We start from the raw sequence: 17,160 nt of genomic DNA on the forward strand, positions 1-17,160 counted from the left end.
ATTAAGGACAAGTTGCTGCTAGGGATAAAGGGATGGTTGAGTGGGAGAAAACAGATAGTGGTTATCAATGGGCACTGTTCTTCTTGGACTAATGTTATTAGCCGAGTCCCCAATGATATTGATGAAGACATATAAGGCTTAACATCTAAGTTTGCAGATGTTAAGTTTGTAAAGGTTAGAAGGCTAGATAATCACAGTAATCAGGGTAACAAGATCTAGACAAATGAGGCAGCTGGGATGAAAGTGAAAATTGAAGTTTAATACTGACAAATGCAAGGGACTTCATATGGGGAGCAATAATCCCAGATTAATGTACCAGCTGCATGTTACCACAGTCAGAGCAGTGGAGAATAAAAAAGACTTGGTGGTAATTGGGTAGTCAGATATGAAAGTCTCTGAGCAGTACAGGTAAGCTGCCAGGATGGCTCATAGGGTTTTGTAATGATATACAGGAATTTTGCCAGGAGGGATAAGAAGGTGATCATTCCATTGTATAAGGCAATGGCAAAACCACACCTTGAGTATATAGATCTGAATGCCTCATTTTAGGAAGAATGTAGATCTGCTAGAACAGATGCTGAGAAGAGCAATAAGATTGATGAGGGGAGCAAAAGGGTGCTTTAAATTAGGAAAGGTTTCAGTCTTGCAAACTACAAATTCTGGAGACTGTGCACTGCAAGAAGATCTGCTTGAAATGTTTAGGGCCTTGAATGGATTGAGTAAGCTCAATGCTGCTGAAATTCTTCCACTTGCTCATACTAAATTGATGAGGAGGCATAAATTAAAATTGAGGAAGGATGGTTGCAGGTCATATGTGCATAAATTTGCCTTCAGCCAGAAGGTGTTTGATTGTTGGAACAAACTCCCATCTGATATTGTAGAGGTAGGTAGTTTGAATGAATTCAAGGAATAATTAGAGAAACTGTAAGCGGGGATGGACAAGTGAAATGGGAAGTGTTACCTTTTTTTTTTTTAATGAAAATCCCGAACACAACAGATATTAGAACCTATAGTACTTAGTACCGAGCATGGGTTGGAGGTAGAGAAGACAAAATAAGGTATTTGTTGATATTAGACTTGAACTTCTGTAGACTGTAATTTTCAGAAAATACGTATGAAGGAAGGTTGTTCCAGAAAACGGCAGTTGAATGAATAAATGAGGAAGATGAAAAGTTGGTTCTGTGAGTTTGAAGTTGGATAGCAAATGAATGTTGGCTGGTGGCAGCAAGTGTTCACACTGTTTTGAAAGAGAGAGCAGGAATTATAGAAGCCAATTCAGAAGAACAGTGCCCATGGAAGTATCTGTAGAAAAGGAATGCAGCAGAAACAGAACGTCTGTGAGACAGAGAGTGGAGAGATTCTGTTAGAGATGAGTCATTGATTAACCTAACTGCCCTCTTCTGAATGGAATCTAGAAGCCAGTGAGCGGTCAGAGAGAAAACTGGAAGCTTGTGTAGAAGACCTTTATGCCAAACACGATTGAAAGCCTTTGAGATGTCAAGACCAACTACTTGTTTTTTTTTTTTTTTTTTTTTTTGGGTAATTGTTGGCGCATTGGCTTCTGTGGCCATAATGCACCTCCCAAGGTTTTTTCAGTACTTTGATCCAAGCCCGAGGCGGGATTTGAACCTGTGACCTTTGGGTTGCCAGGCAGGCACTTTACCCACCCAGCTAGCCCAGTCGGCCAACTACTTGTGTTTCACTGAACCTTTCCATTGAATTAGTTCATAAATGGGTAACATAAGCCAGAATATCACCAGTGGATCGACACTGACGGAATCCATAATGGCGATCGTTGATCAGACGGAAGGTTTCGGTAGTTTAACAGTTGGCGGTTAATTGATTTCTCCATTACTTTAGAAAGAGTAGAAGTAATTGCAATGGGATGATAATTGGATGGGAGGGATTTGTCACCCTTTTTAGGAACTGGCTGGATATGAGCAAATTTCCAAGCAGAAGGAAAAACACCTTTGGATTAAGAAAGTGAAAAAAGGCAGTAAAAAACAGGAGTAAATTCTGGAGTTCAGGTATTAAGAACAAATGGAGAAATACCATCAGGACCTGGAGCTTTCTTAGCATCAACATTGGTCAAAATCTTTCTGACATCCTTTTGACGGAAGACCACAGGAGGCATTGAATAGAGTGTGCTGGAAATGGTGGGAGGTGTTTTACCAAGATCCTTAATACATGAGTTGGAAGAAAAATGGGATGCTAGCAGGTCAGCTTTATCCTTAGCTGAAGTGACAATAAAACCATTTGGTTTTGATAGAGGTGGAAGCAGAAATGAGCGAAAGTTGCGGCCAATAGCCTTGGCAAGAAACCAGAATGCTCGGCTACCATTAGGGCAAGAAGATAGTTTTCTACTCTTAGCCTGTTCAAAATCTAGTTTGGACTGATTAATAATTGCTTTACAGATGCTGCGAGCTCTGGTGTAGGCAGAAAATGAAACTGAAGAATTGGAAACAAGACAATTACAACATTCTTTTCTTGTAAATAGCCTTAGCACATTTATTGGAAAACCAAGGTTTAGATAGAGGACAAGATTTTAAGGTGGAGTGTGGAATAAAGGATTCCATTCCTTCAAGAATAATTTCAGTGACACGATCTGAGCAAACGTTGACAAAGCAAGGAAAAGAAATCTTGCAGGTCATCCCATTCTGCATTCTTCTAATGCCAAACAACACAAGGTTAGGAATAGCCATGAGATAAAGGCTCCATTGGAGAAGAGACCAAGTTGTGATGTGAGGTGCCCAATGGACCACTCACTTCGACCATGTGCTTAGAAGGGTTGTTTGTGAGAAAAAGATCAATGGTATTGGCTGTATGGTTAGGATTGTCTGGTATTCTGGTAGGTAAATGAACAATCTGTGCAGGTCATTAGTAACTGCAAAGTCTCAGCATCACAACCAGCTGGGTGTGACTAGAAAACAGAAGTCTGCTGGAGTTGTAAACATCAAAATCATCAAGGAAAATTATCTCACTGTTAGGAAAGTTGGACTGAAGAAAGTCAAGTTGCAAAGAGTGGAAGTCAAAGAGTTCCAAGTGATTAGTGAAGTTGGGAGAATGATAGAGACAACAAATGAATTGGACAGAATGAGGTAGATTTTAAGCCAGAGAATATCGAAAAGAGGAGATTCCAAATTACCAAGTCTCTGACAGGGAATATCTGAACAGATATATGCACAAGTACCACCTTTGAGGTGGTATATAATAAATATAATATAACATAATAATATAATAGGTATATATATATATAATAGGTATATAATATAATAATTTGGGCAACTGAGATGAACAGTGGTTGAATCAACCAATAACTGAGATTCCGTCAGAAAAAGTACATACAGTTTGGCAAACTGTAAGTGGAAATGGACATCACTGAGAGTAGAACTGAGACCACATATATTTGTGAAATGAACTAGGAAGTGTTTAGGAGGCTTAGATCTTTTCGCAGATAAGTTTGCTCTATTAGTTTGACAATTCATGGTGTATTCAGTAGTAAGAAAAAGTGGGGGGGGCCTGCTGTATGAAGTAATGAAATTTTTGGATAGGGCAAACACATGGTAAGAATATACCCAGATCCTTAACTTCCAAGATAAGTTCTTTGAAGGCTTTCCACTTTGAATAGACAATATTTTTGCCATAGATTTTCCTTGGAGGTCTAAGTTCCTCTTAAAACATACTTGTAAATTTACTGTTCCTATATTTTAACTGAGCAATAATATTTACTCATATCTTTAATTTGGTAATAAAGGCCTACCCTGAGGTAAGGATCTTAGGCATTATAGTGAATGATGATTTAATTTGGTAATAAATGTTTTTAAGAAGTTTGTTGCATTCAAAGATATTGAAAAATGCATTTTATAAATGTTAAGAGTTAGTACTATGATTACACATTTAGTATATTCCTACAACACATATGCAAAGGAGTTATTTTACTTTACCATGAGGTTGTCACATATTGTGATTGACTTGGCTGTGATATTTGTGATCCAAATGAATTGCAGAATACTGTGGAGGTTGCTTATAAAGATCAAATATAACGTTATCTCAGTTTAACATTCAGTAGTTAGTTTATTTAATCACTACTTTCCTTCCTAGTGACATGTTTTATATGTATATTTCTCATTTATATCAACTTGTTTAATTTTTCTGTGAAAAGAATCAAGGAATAGACAGAAACAATTAAATAAATAAAATGCCTATGTGTGAATTCAATCACATTTTTAATTTCATATTTAAAAATTAACTCACTATATTTAGTTAATATCATAAACCTGATTACTGGTGGAGAATTTTCAAATGATATATAAATTTATTACTTTAAATATAAAATATCAAGGCCCAGTGGCATGACTACCATGTATTTGCCTCCAGGCCCAGCATCTTTGGCTGTCTCCTGTTTTTGCAATTTTCATTAATTAAGCAGGGGCCCGAACATGTTCTTTGCCTTTGGGCCCAAAAAGGGGTAGCTACACTACTGTCAAGGCCCAAGGACATGAACAAACATAATCAAAACTGGTTTTGTTAATATAAAACAAACTGAAACAATAACTGCCTAACTTTATTATTAAAATTACTTAGACATGGGATACTAAAAATATGCTAAACTGATTAAAGGAATTGTACAGTTTTAAAATTATAAAGCATTCAACACAAATATCAACATTCTTCTTGAAAAAAAAAAAAAAAATCTAAATTAGTGAAATTAGTAAAATTATAAAATTACCCTGATAAATTTCCACATTAATATCAGTTAATTTTTAAATATGCAGAAATAAATATGATTATGCATTGCATACCCTTTTCCATGAGACTTGCTAGATTTTCTCTTTCCAGACCCACTTTTCTTTCTGGTTTTAGATTTTCCTTTTGATTTTTTGCTTGTTTTTTTCTTATCACCAGAAGATTTCTTTATCTCTTTTTTAGTTGCTGAATTAACCTATGGATGGGTAAAATCAAAGAAATATGATATCTTGAAAAATGCCTCATGGTTGGGAATTATCCATATTCAAAATTTTGCAGCACAATAATACCAACCCAAAAATAAACAGAAGGTTATCTAAAAAATATAATACAAGATGTCCACAAATGTCCTTCACAAATTTAAAACATTATTATGTGAATTGTGGATACCCTGTATATATGTTGAAATAAAATAAAAAAAATACACGATACAAACCTTAAACCAATTCCAGGTAGTAGTAGTGGCATGTGATGCAAGAAAGCAAGTGTATGAGCTTATGCAGCATCAGCCAAAAAAAAAAAAAAAAAAAAACACACCATTCCCTCCAAATGCCTGTCCAGCTCCTCCTTAAATATATTTAACCTATCAACTTCCACAATGACAGATGGAAGTTTGTTTCAGCAATTAACCACCCGCTGGCTAAAGGCAAATTTCTGCATATCTATTTTACGTCTGTCTTTTCTTAATTTGAATTTATGCCCCCTTAGGTTCGTAATCTGAAGAAGTGGAAGGATCCCATCAGAATTCAGCATGCTCAACCCATTCAAGGCATTATACACCTCAATCAGATCACCGTACAGGTGCCTAGTCTCCAGCCACTGCAATTTGCAGAGCTAAAGCCTCTCTTGGTAAGAGGATCCCTTCATTCCCCTCACCAATCTTGTTGCCCTTCTCTGTACATGCTCAAGGAAATCTACATCCTTCCTAAAATGAGGCCTCCAGAAGACCTGTATGCAGTACTCAAGGCGTGGCCTGACCATTGCCTTATACAGAGGGACAATCACCTCCTATTCCCTGCTAGCAAAATTCCTATATATTATTGACAAAACCCCATGACCTGCCCTGGCAGCCTGTCTGCATTGCTCAGAAAACTTCACATCTGACTGCACAATTACTCCCAGGTCTTTTTCATTTTCTACCACCTGTGTAGTACCACACAGTTGGTACGTTTCTCTGGGGTTACTTCTACCCATATGCAGTACTTTGCATTTGTCAAGGTTAAACTTCAGTTGCCTTCTTAGCTAACTACAGATCCAGCCACGCACCCAGTCATCTCAACAGCACTACCTGCACCCTATTCTCCAGGGCTTGGAGCCATTCCAGCACTGATGCAATTAGACATAACAAGATTTCCCGTGGGAAGGTGGACCTAACCAAATGTGGTTATCCATCCCGTGTGCTAAACAGGTGCCTATTACAGGCACAAGAACTCATATCCCACCCAAGACCACCGAACCAAGACAGTATAACATCCGCCTACATTTCCTATTATCCAGGCGTGTCAGGACAGATCTCAAAAATTCTTAGAAATTACAACATCAAATGGTTACAGTTACCCTGCAGGAACCTATGTTCACTTGTCTCCAGTGTGAAGACCCCTGTCACACCTCTCTTACGCAGCAATGTAATATATCACATCACCTGTAGAGACTGTGACAACTGCTCCATAGGAGAGACATCAAGACGTCTTCAAGATCGTCTTACAGAGCATGACAGAGCAATCCAGCTTGCCGAAACTGACCAATCCGCAGTCGCTGAACATTTTTGGGCCACCAACCATGATCTTGATCCCAAACGTGACTTCGAAATAGTAGACCACTCAAGACACTTTCACCACCGCCTATGGCTAGAGTCACTTAATATATTAAACAATCCAAAGGCTATGGCTAGAGTCACTTAATATATTAAACAATCCAAAGGCCATAAACCGCTGCAAAGGCACACGTCTGCACCCCATCCTAGAGACAACCATTTTAACGCTGGATAAACGCTGGAGTAAAAAACAGCGCAAATCCATGCAACAACAATAGGAAATGAATAACGTGCCTCACTCTCAACTCATTGCACTATCCGTTGTATTCAAATCATATTATCAGTTGAAAAAGAGATGCATCAGTCTTGAAAGCTTCTGCCATCGTATATTTTATTGTATTATATTAAACCGGGTTATCGTTGTATATATTTTTCATAACCATGGACCCCAGTACACCAGTTCCATTCATTACAACTTTTCATATCTTCAAGTTTTTATTCACTAACTATAAAATGTGCATGCTTCAGTAGATGGCAGCATAATCATAAAACTGTAGCCAAGGCAGAATTTACCAACCTCAAGAACATGCCATGCAATGTGTGTGGACATTTAATCTTCTTTTCTCTGTCACAGGCATCGTGTATCTGGACGTATTACAGAACTAAACTCCTAGCATTGGTGTACACACAAGTATACCTGCACCTGTTTCTATTCTTAGCTACCCTAACACAACCCATGTGTTTACTTGTACCGCAATGGCTCCCAGCAGTCTCTGAAATACCATGCATCTTGTTTTTCAGGCTTCTGCTCATTCTAATAGAAGCAGTGCAAGAATCTCTTTCACCTCTGCCAGTGGCTACTGTCAATCTATTGGTCTTTGTCTCCCCCCAAGCTAGCAGTTTTCCGATCCACCTAACACTGCCGATGCTATCGAGGTGAAAGAGATTCTTGCACTGCTTCTATTAGAATGAGCAGAAGCCTGAAAAACAAGATGCATGGTATTTCAGAGACTGCTGGGAGCCATTGCGGTACAAGTAAACACATGGGTTGTGTTAGGGTAGCTAAGAATAGAAACAGGTGCAGGTATACTTGTGTGTACACCAATGCTAGGAGTTTAGTAAATAAATTTGATGAATTTGAGGTATTGCTCAAAACATCAAAGGCAGATATTGTTGGGATATCAGAGACGTGGTGTCACACAGATATAAGGGATGCAGAACTGCAATTTGGGGAGTACAATGTCTACAGAAAGGATAGACAGGATAGGAAGGGGGGAGGGGTTATGCTATTAGTTAAGAAACACATAAAAACCAAGGAAGTGAAGCCAGTCGACATCGCTGGACAGTGCAGTGTTGAGTCAGTTTGGTGTGACATAAGCATTGGGAGATCAAAATTGAGAGTAGGAGTGTGCTATAGGCCTAATGACTCTGATGAGTATAATAAGGAACTGTACAGGGAAATAGAGTGGGCCAGTAAATCAGAGAGTCTTATAATGGGAGATTTTAATTTCCCAGATATTGACTGGAATTTGGGGGCTGGTTACTCACGCACTAGCAGGGCTTTTGTGGATTTATTGGATGATTGTTTTCTACATCAGCATGTTCGGGAGGCAACTAGAGGGAGTAATACTCTTGATTTGATTATCAGCAGTGATTCTTCATGCATTAAGAATCTGCAGATAAATGAACCACTAGGTGGCAGTGATCACAGTGTGCTGAAGTGGGATTTACTCAAAGAGGTAACTACCATTAGGGGTAAAGGGAAGGGTTATTGCTTCCGTAAAGGCGACTACGATGGACTGAGACAGTATTTAAATTCTATACAGTGGGACCAACTGATGATGTTACCAACAGCAAATTCAAAATGGGAAGCATTCAAAGAACTTATCTTGGAAGCTACTAGGCTTTACATACCAACTAAGAAATATTGTTCAAGGTTTAGGCCTAAATGGATGTCAGATGAACTAATGAGGCATATGGCAGAGAAGAAAAATGCATGGGATACTTACAAATTAACACATGACACAGAAGCCTATGATAGATACAAGTTGATATGCAACCAAGTTACAAAGGAGGTTAGGCAGGCGAAGGCAGATTACGAGAAATCCTTGGCAAGGGATGCAAAGAAAAACAGCAAAGAGTTCTTTACTTATGTAAACTCTAGAAGGAAGGGGATGAATCAGATTGGTCCACTTGATATTGATGGGTCAACTGTTGATGATCCTGCTCAGGTAGCTAACAAACTAAATGAATATTTTGCATCGACATTCACACATGAGGAGTTATTCAGCAAGGGGAATGCCAGAGGTGTATTCAACTCTAGCAGTAAGCTACAGAATCTTGAAATAACTGGGAGTAAAGTGGAGGAGAAACTGTTGAAGATAAACACAAGAAAGGCACCCAGGGTGGATGGGATCTATCCAGTTATATTAAAGGAGGCAGCAAAGGAAGTAAGCAAACCCTTAGCCATAATTATGAGAGCTTCCTTGGACTCAGGGGAGGTACCCATAGACTGGAAATGTGCAAATGTGACCCCAATTCACAAAGGAGGATCAAAGGCTGACACAAGTAATTATAGACCTGTGAGCTTAACTTCTGTTCCAGGAAAATTAATGGAGGCACTGGTTAAAGAAGCACTGCAGGATCATTTAGACAAGACTTCAGTTATAGCTCAGACACAGCATGGTTTTGTTAAGGGGAAGTCTTGCCTGACCAACTTGATTGGATACTATGATGCAGTCACAAAAGAACTGGATGCAGGGAATAACTTTGATATTATATACTTGGATCTTAGAAAGGCTTTTGATACTGTTGCACATGGAAGACTGCTACACAAATTGGAGCAGTGTGACATTGGAGGCAAATTGCTGCTATGGATAAAGGGGTGGTTGAGGGGGAGAAGACAGAGAGTGGTAATCAATGGACACTGCTCATCGTGGACTAATGTTATTAGTGGAGTCCCTCAGGGCTCAGTGTTGGGTCCATTATTGTTTTCTGTATTTATAAATGATATTGATGATGGTATATCAAGCTTAATGTCCAAGTTTGCAGACGATACAAAGGTTGGCAGGGTTGTCAAGGACACTACTGACACTATGCTGCTGCAACAGGATCTGGAAAGGTTGAGCAGATGGGCTGAGAGGTGGCAAATGAAGTTTAACATTGATAAATGTAAAGTATTACACATGGGAAACAGCAACCCCAGAGCAACGTATCAACTCTGTGGTACTACACTGACAGTGGTAGAGAATGAAAGGGACTTGGGGGTGGTTGTGCAGGCAGATATGAAGTTCTCTGAGCAGTGCAGACGGGCTGCAAGAGTAGCTCATGGAGTATTGTCAATGATATACAGGAATTTTTCCAGCAGGGATAAGGAGGTGATTATTCCATTGTATAAGGCAATGGTCAGGCCACACCTAGAGTACTGTATACAGGTCTGGAGGCCTCATTTCAAGAAGGATGTAGAGCTGCTGGAACGAGTACAGAGAAGGGCAACGAGATTAGTGAATGGAACAAAGGGGTGCTCTGACGAAGAAAGGCTTAAGTTTTGCAAATTACAGTGTCTGGAGACTAGGCACCAGCGAGGTGATCTGATAGAGGTGTATAAAGCCTTGAATGGTTTAAGCATGCTCAATGCTGATGGGATTCTTCCTCTAGCTCAGAAAAATCACCTGAGAGGGCATAAATTCAAATTGAGGAAAGACAGATGTAGGATAGACGGGCGGAAATTTGCCTTTAGCCAGCGGGTGGTTGGTTGGTGGAACAGACTTCCATCCCTTGTGGTGGAGGTTGATAGCCTAAATAAGTTTAAGGCTCAGCTGGACAGGTATTTTGAACGAACAGAGGGGTGAAGTGGAAGTGGGTTTTTCTTTTTTTTCTTTTTTTTTTTTTTTTGGCTGATGCTGCATAAGCTTGCTTTCTTGCATCAAATGCCTCTACTAATGCTAATGCTAACGCTAATTTTCTTATGCAACAACTGCAGAATGATAATGATGGCCATTCTCCATCAAGATAAGAGTTCAGCCAAATTATCACAAAGAACTTTGTGCATACCTGAACCCAGTGTTTCCTGTGAACTGGATTGGAAGGGAAGGACTGATTTTGTTGTCCCTTCATGATCCTTCATCTGATTCCTTTGAATTTTACTCTCTGGGATTCACATGGGACCAGTGTATGTTTCACCTATGTCAGGAACCACTGTGGAACTTAAAATAATGCATTTGTGAAGCTGCTGTGTTGACAGGGATACGTTGTATTGAATGTGGGACGAACTGAATTATAGGTAAGACAGCGGCAGAATAACTAAAGGTGCCCACATTAAACACCTTTAATTAAAACTTGAAGATATCCTCTATCACATGGTTTCAGGTTTCTATCATGTATCCTGTTTATAAAAAAATAAAATATAGTCAAGCTGCATAAAGATAAATTGATAAAACATAAAAGAATTATTATGGGATTGAAACAATAATGCAGAGAGTGAGATCATAATAAATCTTAACATAAAACTTAAAGCAATTTTTATCAGCTGAATATTTTTATTGCTAATTCTGAAGTTCTTCCATATCCATTAGTCTCTTGCATTAAAGTATTTTGAGATTCATTATAAAAGTCATCCATCTGCTTATAAGTTAAGAATTAATTCATTGTTAATCATATAAAAATCATCTTGACCTATTTTTTAATGATTTATTCACTTATTTTTAGTTTTTTCGTGATCTAAACCACTCTGTTAATATAAATGCAATTATAACACCTTTCAACAAGTTTTTATACAGTATCTATAAAAAAAAACTCCAATGGATAGGGTTAAAGTTTAAACAGAATGGATGAAGAGATGAGACTAGTGGCAGAGAATAAAAATTCATGGGATGATTAAAAATTAGCACAGCACACAGAAACCTACAATAAGTATAAACTAGTATGCAAACAAGTCACTAAGGTAGTTAGGCAAGCAAAGGCAGATTTCTTTGCATTCTTAGCTATAGGATGCAAAGAAAAGTAGCAAAGAATTCTTTGCCTGCATTAACACTAGAAGGAAAGGGATGAACCATATTGGTCTACTAGATATGAACAACATAACTAATGATCCTGTTCAGGTTTCAGAAACTGAATAATCACTTTCCATCTACATTCACACTTAGAGAAGTTTTTTAGGGATGGAAACATGAAAAGTGAAAACTGGAAGCTAAACGATTTTGTGATAACTGAAAAGATGTGGAGGAGAAACTGTTGGAGCTAAAAGTAAATGAGACACCTGGCTGATAGGATCAAATTATCAAAATCTATCAAATTATATTAAAAGAAGCAGCAAAAGAGGTATGCAGACCTTTGGTCATAATTAGAACCAAGAGCATCCTTGGTTCAGCGAAGGTTCATACAGAATGGAGATATGCAAGTGTCTCTGCTACTCACAGAGGGCAATCAAAGAGGGGGAAGTGAGTACAGCGCACACTGCTTACTGCAACTATGAAGTCTCAATCAGACATATACCAAAACAGAGGAAAAACAACATTTATTGTAATCACACTACAGTTTATGTCATCAGTTTTTTTGCCTTATTGCAGTTTATGCATATGCAGTGGAAGTGGTTATGTAATACCCCACTTTGTACAGTTTGTCAATGTCATTACTCACTCCATGAAAGAAAGTATCTCTACTCCTACCAATCTGACCATTTTATAGTAAAGCATTAAACTGGGTGCAAAAAGCATTAGCATTAGCATTAGCATTAGTAGAGGCATATGATGCAAGAAAGCAAGCTTATTCAGCATCAGCCAAAAAAAAAGAAAAAAAAAAACAACCACTACTCCCATTTCACCCCTCAATTCGTTCGAAATACCTGTCCAGCTGAGCCTTAAATTTGTTTAGGCTATCAACTTCAACAACAAGCGATGGAAGTCTATTCCACAAACCAACTACCCGCTGGCTAAAGGCGAATTTCCGCACATCTATCCGACATCCGTCCTTCCTCAATTAAACTGGGTATAGTAAAGCATTAAACTAAAGCAACAAACTGGGTGATCCATAGTGGAGAGTCAAATTAAATTATTTTATATTGCTCAATTTTAATGTTGTATTTCTATTCGCCTCCACCTTTTTATGTACACATTTCTGCTTTCTATCAATAAACAATGCTGATCAGCTTGCATTCTTGTTTCTTTGGCTATTGTTATCCAAAAAGCTGTGTCCCAAAATGACCACAACAAGCAGTGTACATTGTAATTACAGATCTATAAGCTTCTTAACTTCTGTTTCCAAGAAAAATAATGGAGTCAGTGGTCAAAGAAATAATGCAGGATCAGCTTAATGGAAAGGAGTTATACTGCAACACGATGGATTTGTTAAGAGAGAGATCTTAGCATTAGCATTAGTAGAGGCACATGATGCAAGAAAGCAAGCTTATGCAGCATCAGCCAAAAAAAAAAAAAAAAAGTTTTGTCTGCCCAATCTTATTAGCTACTATGATACAGTAATATGAATTGGATGCAAAAAAAAATTGACATCACACTTCGATTTCAATAAAGTTCTTCACACTGTTCGGCACGAAAGACAAAAATTGGAGCAGTGTGGCACTGTGGGAGGTTATTGCTGTGGATAAAGGGATGGTTTCATGGCAGAGGACAGAATGATTATTAATAGCTACTGCTCTTCTTAGACTAATATTATTAGTGGAGCCTCTCAGGGTTCAGTGGTGGGTCCCTTAGTGTTTTAAATACTGTAGTTATTAACAATACTGATGAAGACATATCAAGTTTAATGTTTAAGTTTGTAGGTAATATGAAGGTTGGCAGAATGGTTAATAACAGGAATCACAGTATGCTACTGCAACAAGACCTATAGAAAATTAGGCAGATAGGCTGAGGTGGCAGTTAAGGTTTAGCATTGATAAGTACAATGTACTGCATATGGGTAACCTGGAATAACAAACAAACTGGGTGATCCACACTCAAGTTGGTGTTGAATGAAAAAAGACCGAGTAATTGTAGAGTCTGACATGAAGTTCGGTAAGCAGTGCACACAAGCTACTAGGCCAGCTCATGGGATTCTGCCAATGATCAATGATCAATAAGGAGGTGATTATCCCATAGTAAGGCAGTGATTAGGCTTATCTTGAATACTGCGTATAATTTGAAAGCCTCATTTTGGGAAGGATGTGGATCTGTTAGAACTAGTACAGAGGTGCAACATGATTAATCAGGAATGCAAAATAGATATCTGTGAGGCAACCTGATTAAAGTGTTTATGGCCATAAAAGGATTGGGTTAACTAAATGCTGATGGCATTCTTACTCTTTCTCAGATGATACACATAAGGGGACAATTTTAAACTGAAAGAAGATGATTGCTGGAAAGGTGTGCAAAAAATTTGTTTTCAGTCAGAAAGCAACTGATTGTTAAAACAAACTTCTATATCTCATGTTCTGGAAGTGGTAGCAAAAAAATTTAAGTATTACAAAAATTATTGGAAGAGATGCACATATGACGTGTGGAGTTTTTTTGTTTTGCTGTTACTGTATAAGTTTGCTTCCTTGCATCATTTGATTTTACCAACAATACTAATACTAAAATAATTCCCATGCACTTATGGCTTTTTGGGAAAGTGCTATTAGGTTAATTAGAAAAACAACAGAGGAAAGACCCACTTTTTAAACTTTTTTTTTTTGAGAACAGATTGAGAAAGTAGATGAATTTTGCAAAGAAAAAATAGGCATTCATTACAAAGATAACTTTATGGAACAATATATGAAAGCTAGTTGCAAATTGAAAATTTTTTTTTTTTTTTTTTAAGAACAGCTTAAATATGCATATCAGCTTGGCATGCAGGCAAGGTGTTCTCACCATCTCAATATTCAAATATTTAGTAAAATTTAAAGTTCTAATAATTATCTAAGACTTAATGTCAAAAACCTTAAGTAATGCAAACAAAAAAATCCGACTAAAAATTTTACAGTACAAGCATATTGTTTTTACACTACTCGCCTTTAATCTGTTAAGTGTGGAATGTGATAATTAAAAAATTAAATAAATTCTAATTTTTTTTAAACTTTTTAAGTGCATGAACATTTTAATGGCATGAACATAGTTCTAAATGGTTTTCAGTCTAATTTCTATTTGTTATAAGCCATTTTGAATATTTATTACTGAATGTTTCTTGACATTGCATGTAAGTTAATGATCCAAAATGAACAAGTTCTCAGGAAAAACCATATTACCCACTGTACTAATAATAGATTAAACTGACTCTGGCCACTCGTTTAAAAATATCTCACTCTGTATCCAATAATGACATGTGTTCTGTTGCCATAATTATCTTGGTATACACAATTAATCAGTTATACAGGATATGAATAATCCTGTATATGTCTATTATGAGACTGCATCTGGAATATTGTATTTAGGCCTGGAAGCTTTCAGACTTTAATATATCTTTTTTAACTGGATTGGTCATAAATGCACCAAACTTGTCAAAGAGGTCCAGAGAAGAGCTCTAGAATAATAACAAGCGCAAAAGATGAGGGGACTTAGACGGTGCTGAGAATGTAAACTGGATACCTAAGGGGAAGAGATCTGCCTGAGTATACAAGACCACAGAGCAGGTGAGTAAAATAAATGAAAGTAGTGTATTCTTTCCCATAGGTGAGCCATCACAAGAACCAGGGGGCAGAGGCATTTCAAAGGTATTTGCTGATAGGGTGCCAGTAAAATTTTGTCACTGCTTGTACCTCTAAAAAAAAGGGGAGGGGTTTGGACTTTTTATGGGTGCTGTGCATCCATTGCACCCTGGGGTTGAATTCTCCTGTCAGAGAACATAAATACAAACTGGTCTAAACCAGCAGTTTTATAAGCAAAATTTAGTTGCTTCATTTCTTCTAAAATAAAGGTTTGCTCATTCTGATATATGAAGATTAATTATTTTATGATAAACTAGAAATTAGGACCTATAATATGCCAACGAGAGCAGCAGCATAGGAAAAGAGACATGGGGAAAATGCCAATTCCATCTACTTGGATCATGAAGAGTATGTGCTTCCTCATAATTATTATTATTATCAGCCATATGGTGCAAGGAAGCCTGAGGCTTATGCTGCACCAGCCAAAAAAAATTTGGGTTACCCTGAGAGAGAGAGAGAGAGAGTCAGAAGTAGAAGGGAATCACCAAGAAAGAGAAGAATGATGATATCCAGCTTAGGACCCTGGGTGTGCCAAACCCATACTCACCAGATGTGAGAGCCCCTGGGGTTAAATGATATCCAGATCAGTGTTTTGAATACCCCCCCCCCCTTTATGGGCAATATATATTTTAACTCAGCAATATTGGAATCTGAACCTATTTTATTTCATGTTGTCTTTTTTTTTTTTTTAAGCTGATTATATTGTGGCAGCCACAGGCAAGGCTAAATGGTCAATATCTCCCCCCCCCCTTACATTAGACACAATGCAGTTTTTTTGTTTGTTTTTTACTGCTACATGATTAAAGCTCAATAACTGTCCAGAAAAATACTTTAGCTCGCTCCTGCTCTTTCAGAAAATCTTGGAATAGTACCTGATGATAATATGCATAATATTTCAATCAATTAATTATTTTCGTTTAACTCAGGCACTTACAGACTAATCTCAGACGCCAATGAGGTTCATTTTGATCCTAGTCAGTGGAGATTTCTTGAATTTGTAATATCAAGGATCAGAAAAAAAAAAATACTTTTATTGATGGCGAGTTAAACTTTTATGCAAAACAGCTAAAAAAAAACCAGCAAGTTAAATATAAATGGCTAAAATATTTCTCAATTATCTCATTTAAAAATTTTGAAAGGATGACACTTGCAAATATTTACTCAATGTTTTAAATACCTTCGGACACTTCTATGAATTAATAAAGACAATTCATTGATTTTCAACCTTAATAATTTATATAATGTTTCATCCATACATTAATTAATTCAAAAATGTGATAAGATTCAGCAACATTTCTTATATTTATTTAGCTCTCTGTTTCATTTACTGTATTTCTGGCTCAGAAGGATCTCCTAATGTCACATTACCATCGAATAACTTCACGCAGACAAATTTTTGTTTGCTTTTTCTAATTATTATTTTAAATAATTTCCCTTTATTATATACTGCACTGTTCCTTAAAGAAAGTTTGCAAATAAAAAAGTAACAGAACTGAAACTGGTTAGCATATCCTTTAGTTCACCTAAGTATCATAAAATATCAGAATTGACACTTACCTCCATTACTTGGTTATTATTTCCATCATTCAAAGAAATCATTTACTTTGGTTTATTTATGCAGAACGTCAAATTTTTCACCAAAAAATTACGATTAGGAACTCAAAAAGCACCTTTGAAAACTTCACGCGCAATAAAGTGGAAACCACGTTTCTGTTGCTAAGGACGCTGAAAGAATATAATGTGGAGAAGGTTAAGGAAGGTGGGGACTGGGTGTCCGCTACCATGGCATGAGTCACTTCTCATGCGTTACAATTAAAAGGAATTGATCATAAATTGCACTTCTTCTTCCATTATACCTCCTGTACTTTTTTAGACGCATTTCAGCGAATCGAACAGTCACGGCTGTGATAACTTTCTTTCCGATTAACCTAGGACCTTTTCTGTTGCTATGATCAAGCTATGGCAACAGAAAATTCTCCAACAAAAT

General features: G+C 37.3%; 1 protein-coding gene across 1 annotated transcript in view; it reads right to left on the minus strand.

The window, feature by feature from the left end:
* LOC150075815 (outer dynein arm-docking complex subunit 2-like) overlaps positions 1 to 16,759 on the minus strand; it is an 85,492-nt gene extending 68,733 nt beyond the window's left edge. Inside the window, exons 1-2 of the mRNA XM_090387193.1 lie at positions 16,731 to 16,759; positions 4,803 to 4,942 (exon numbers count right to left, since the gene is read on the minus strand). Coding sequence (XP_090243319.1) covers positions 4,803 to 4,942; positions 16,731 to 16,736 — 146 coding nt within the window. The 5' untranslated portion in view covers positions 16,737 to 16,759. The remainder of the gene's footprint in view (positions 1 to 4,802; positions 4,943 to 16,730) is intronic.
* Positions 16,760 to 17,160: the final 401 nt, after the last annotated feature.

The sequence above is a fragment of the Mastigoproctus giganteus genome, chromosome 13, assembly GCF_048544385.1.
Source record: "Mastigoproctus giganteus isolate SK-2022 chromosome 13, ASM4854438v1, whole genome shotgun sequence".
Lineage (NCBI taxonomy): Eukaryota > Metazoa > Arthropoda > Arachnida > Uropygi > Thelyphonidae > Mastigoproctus > Mastigoproctus giganteus.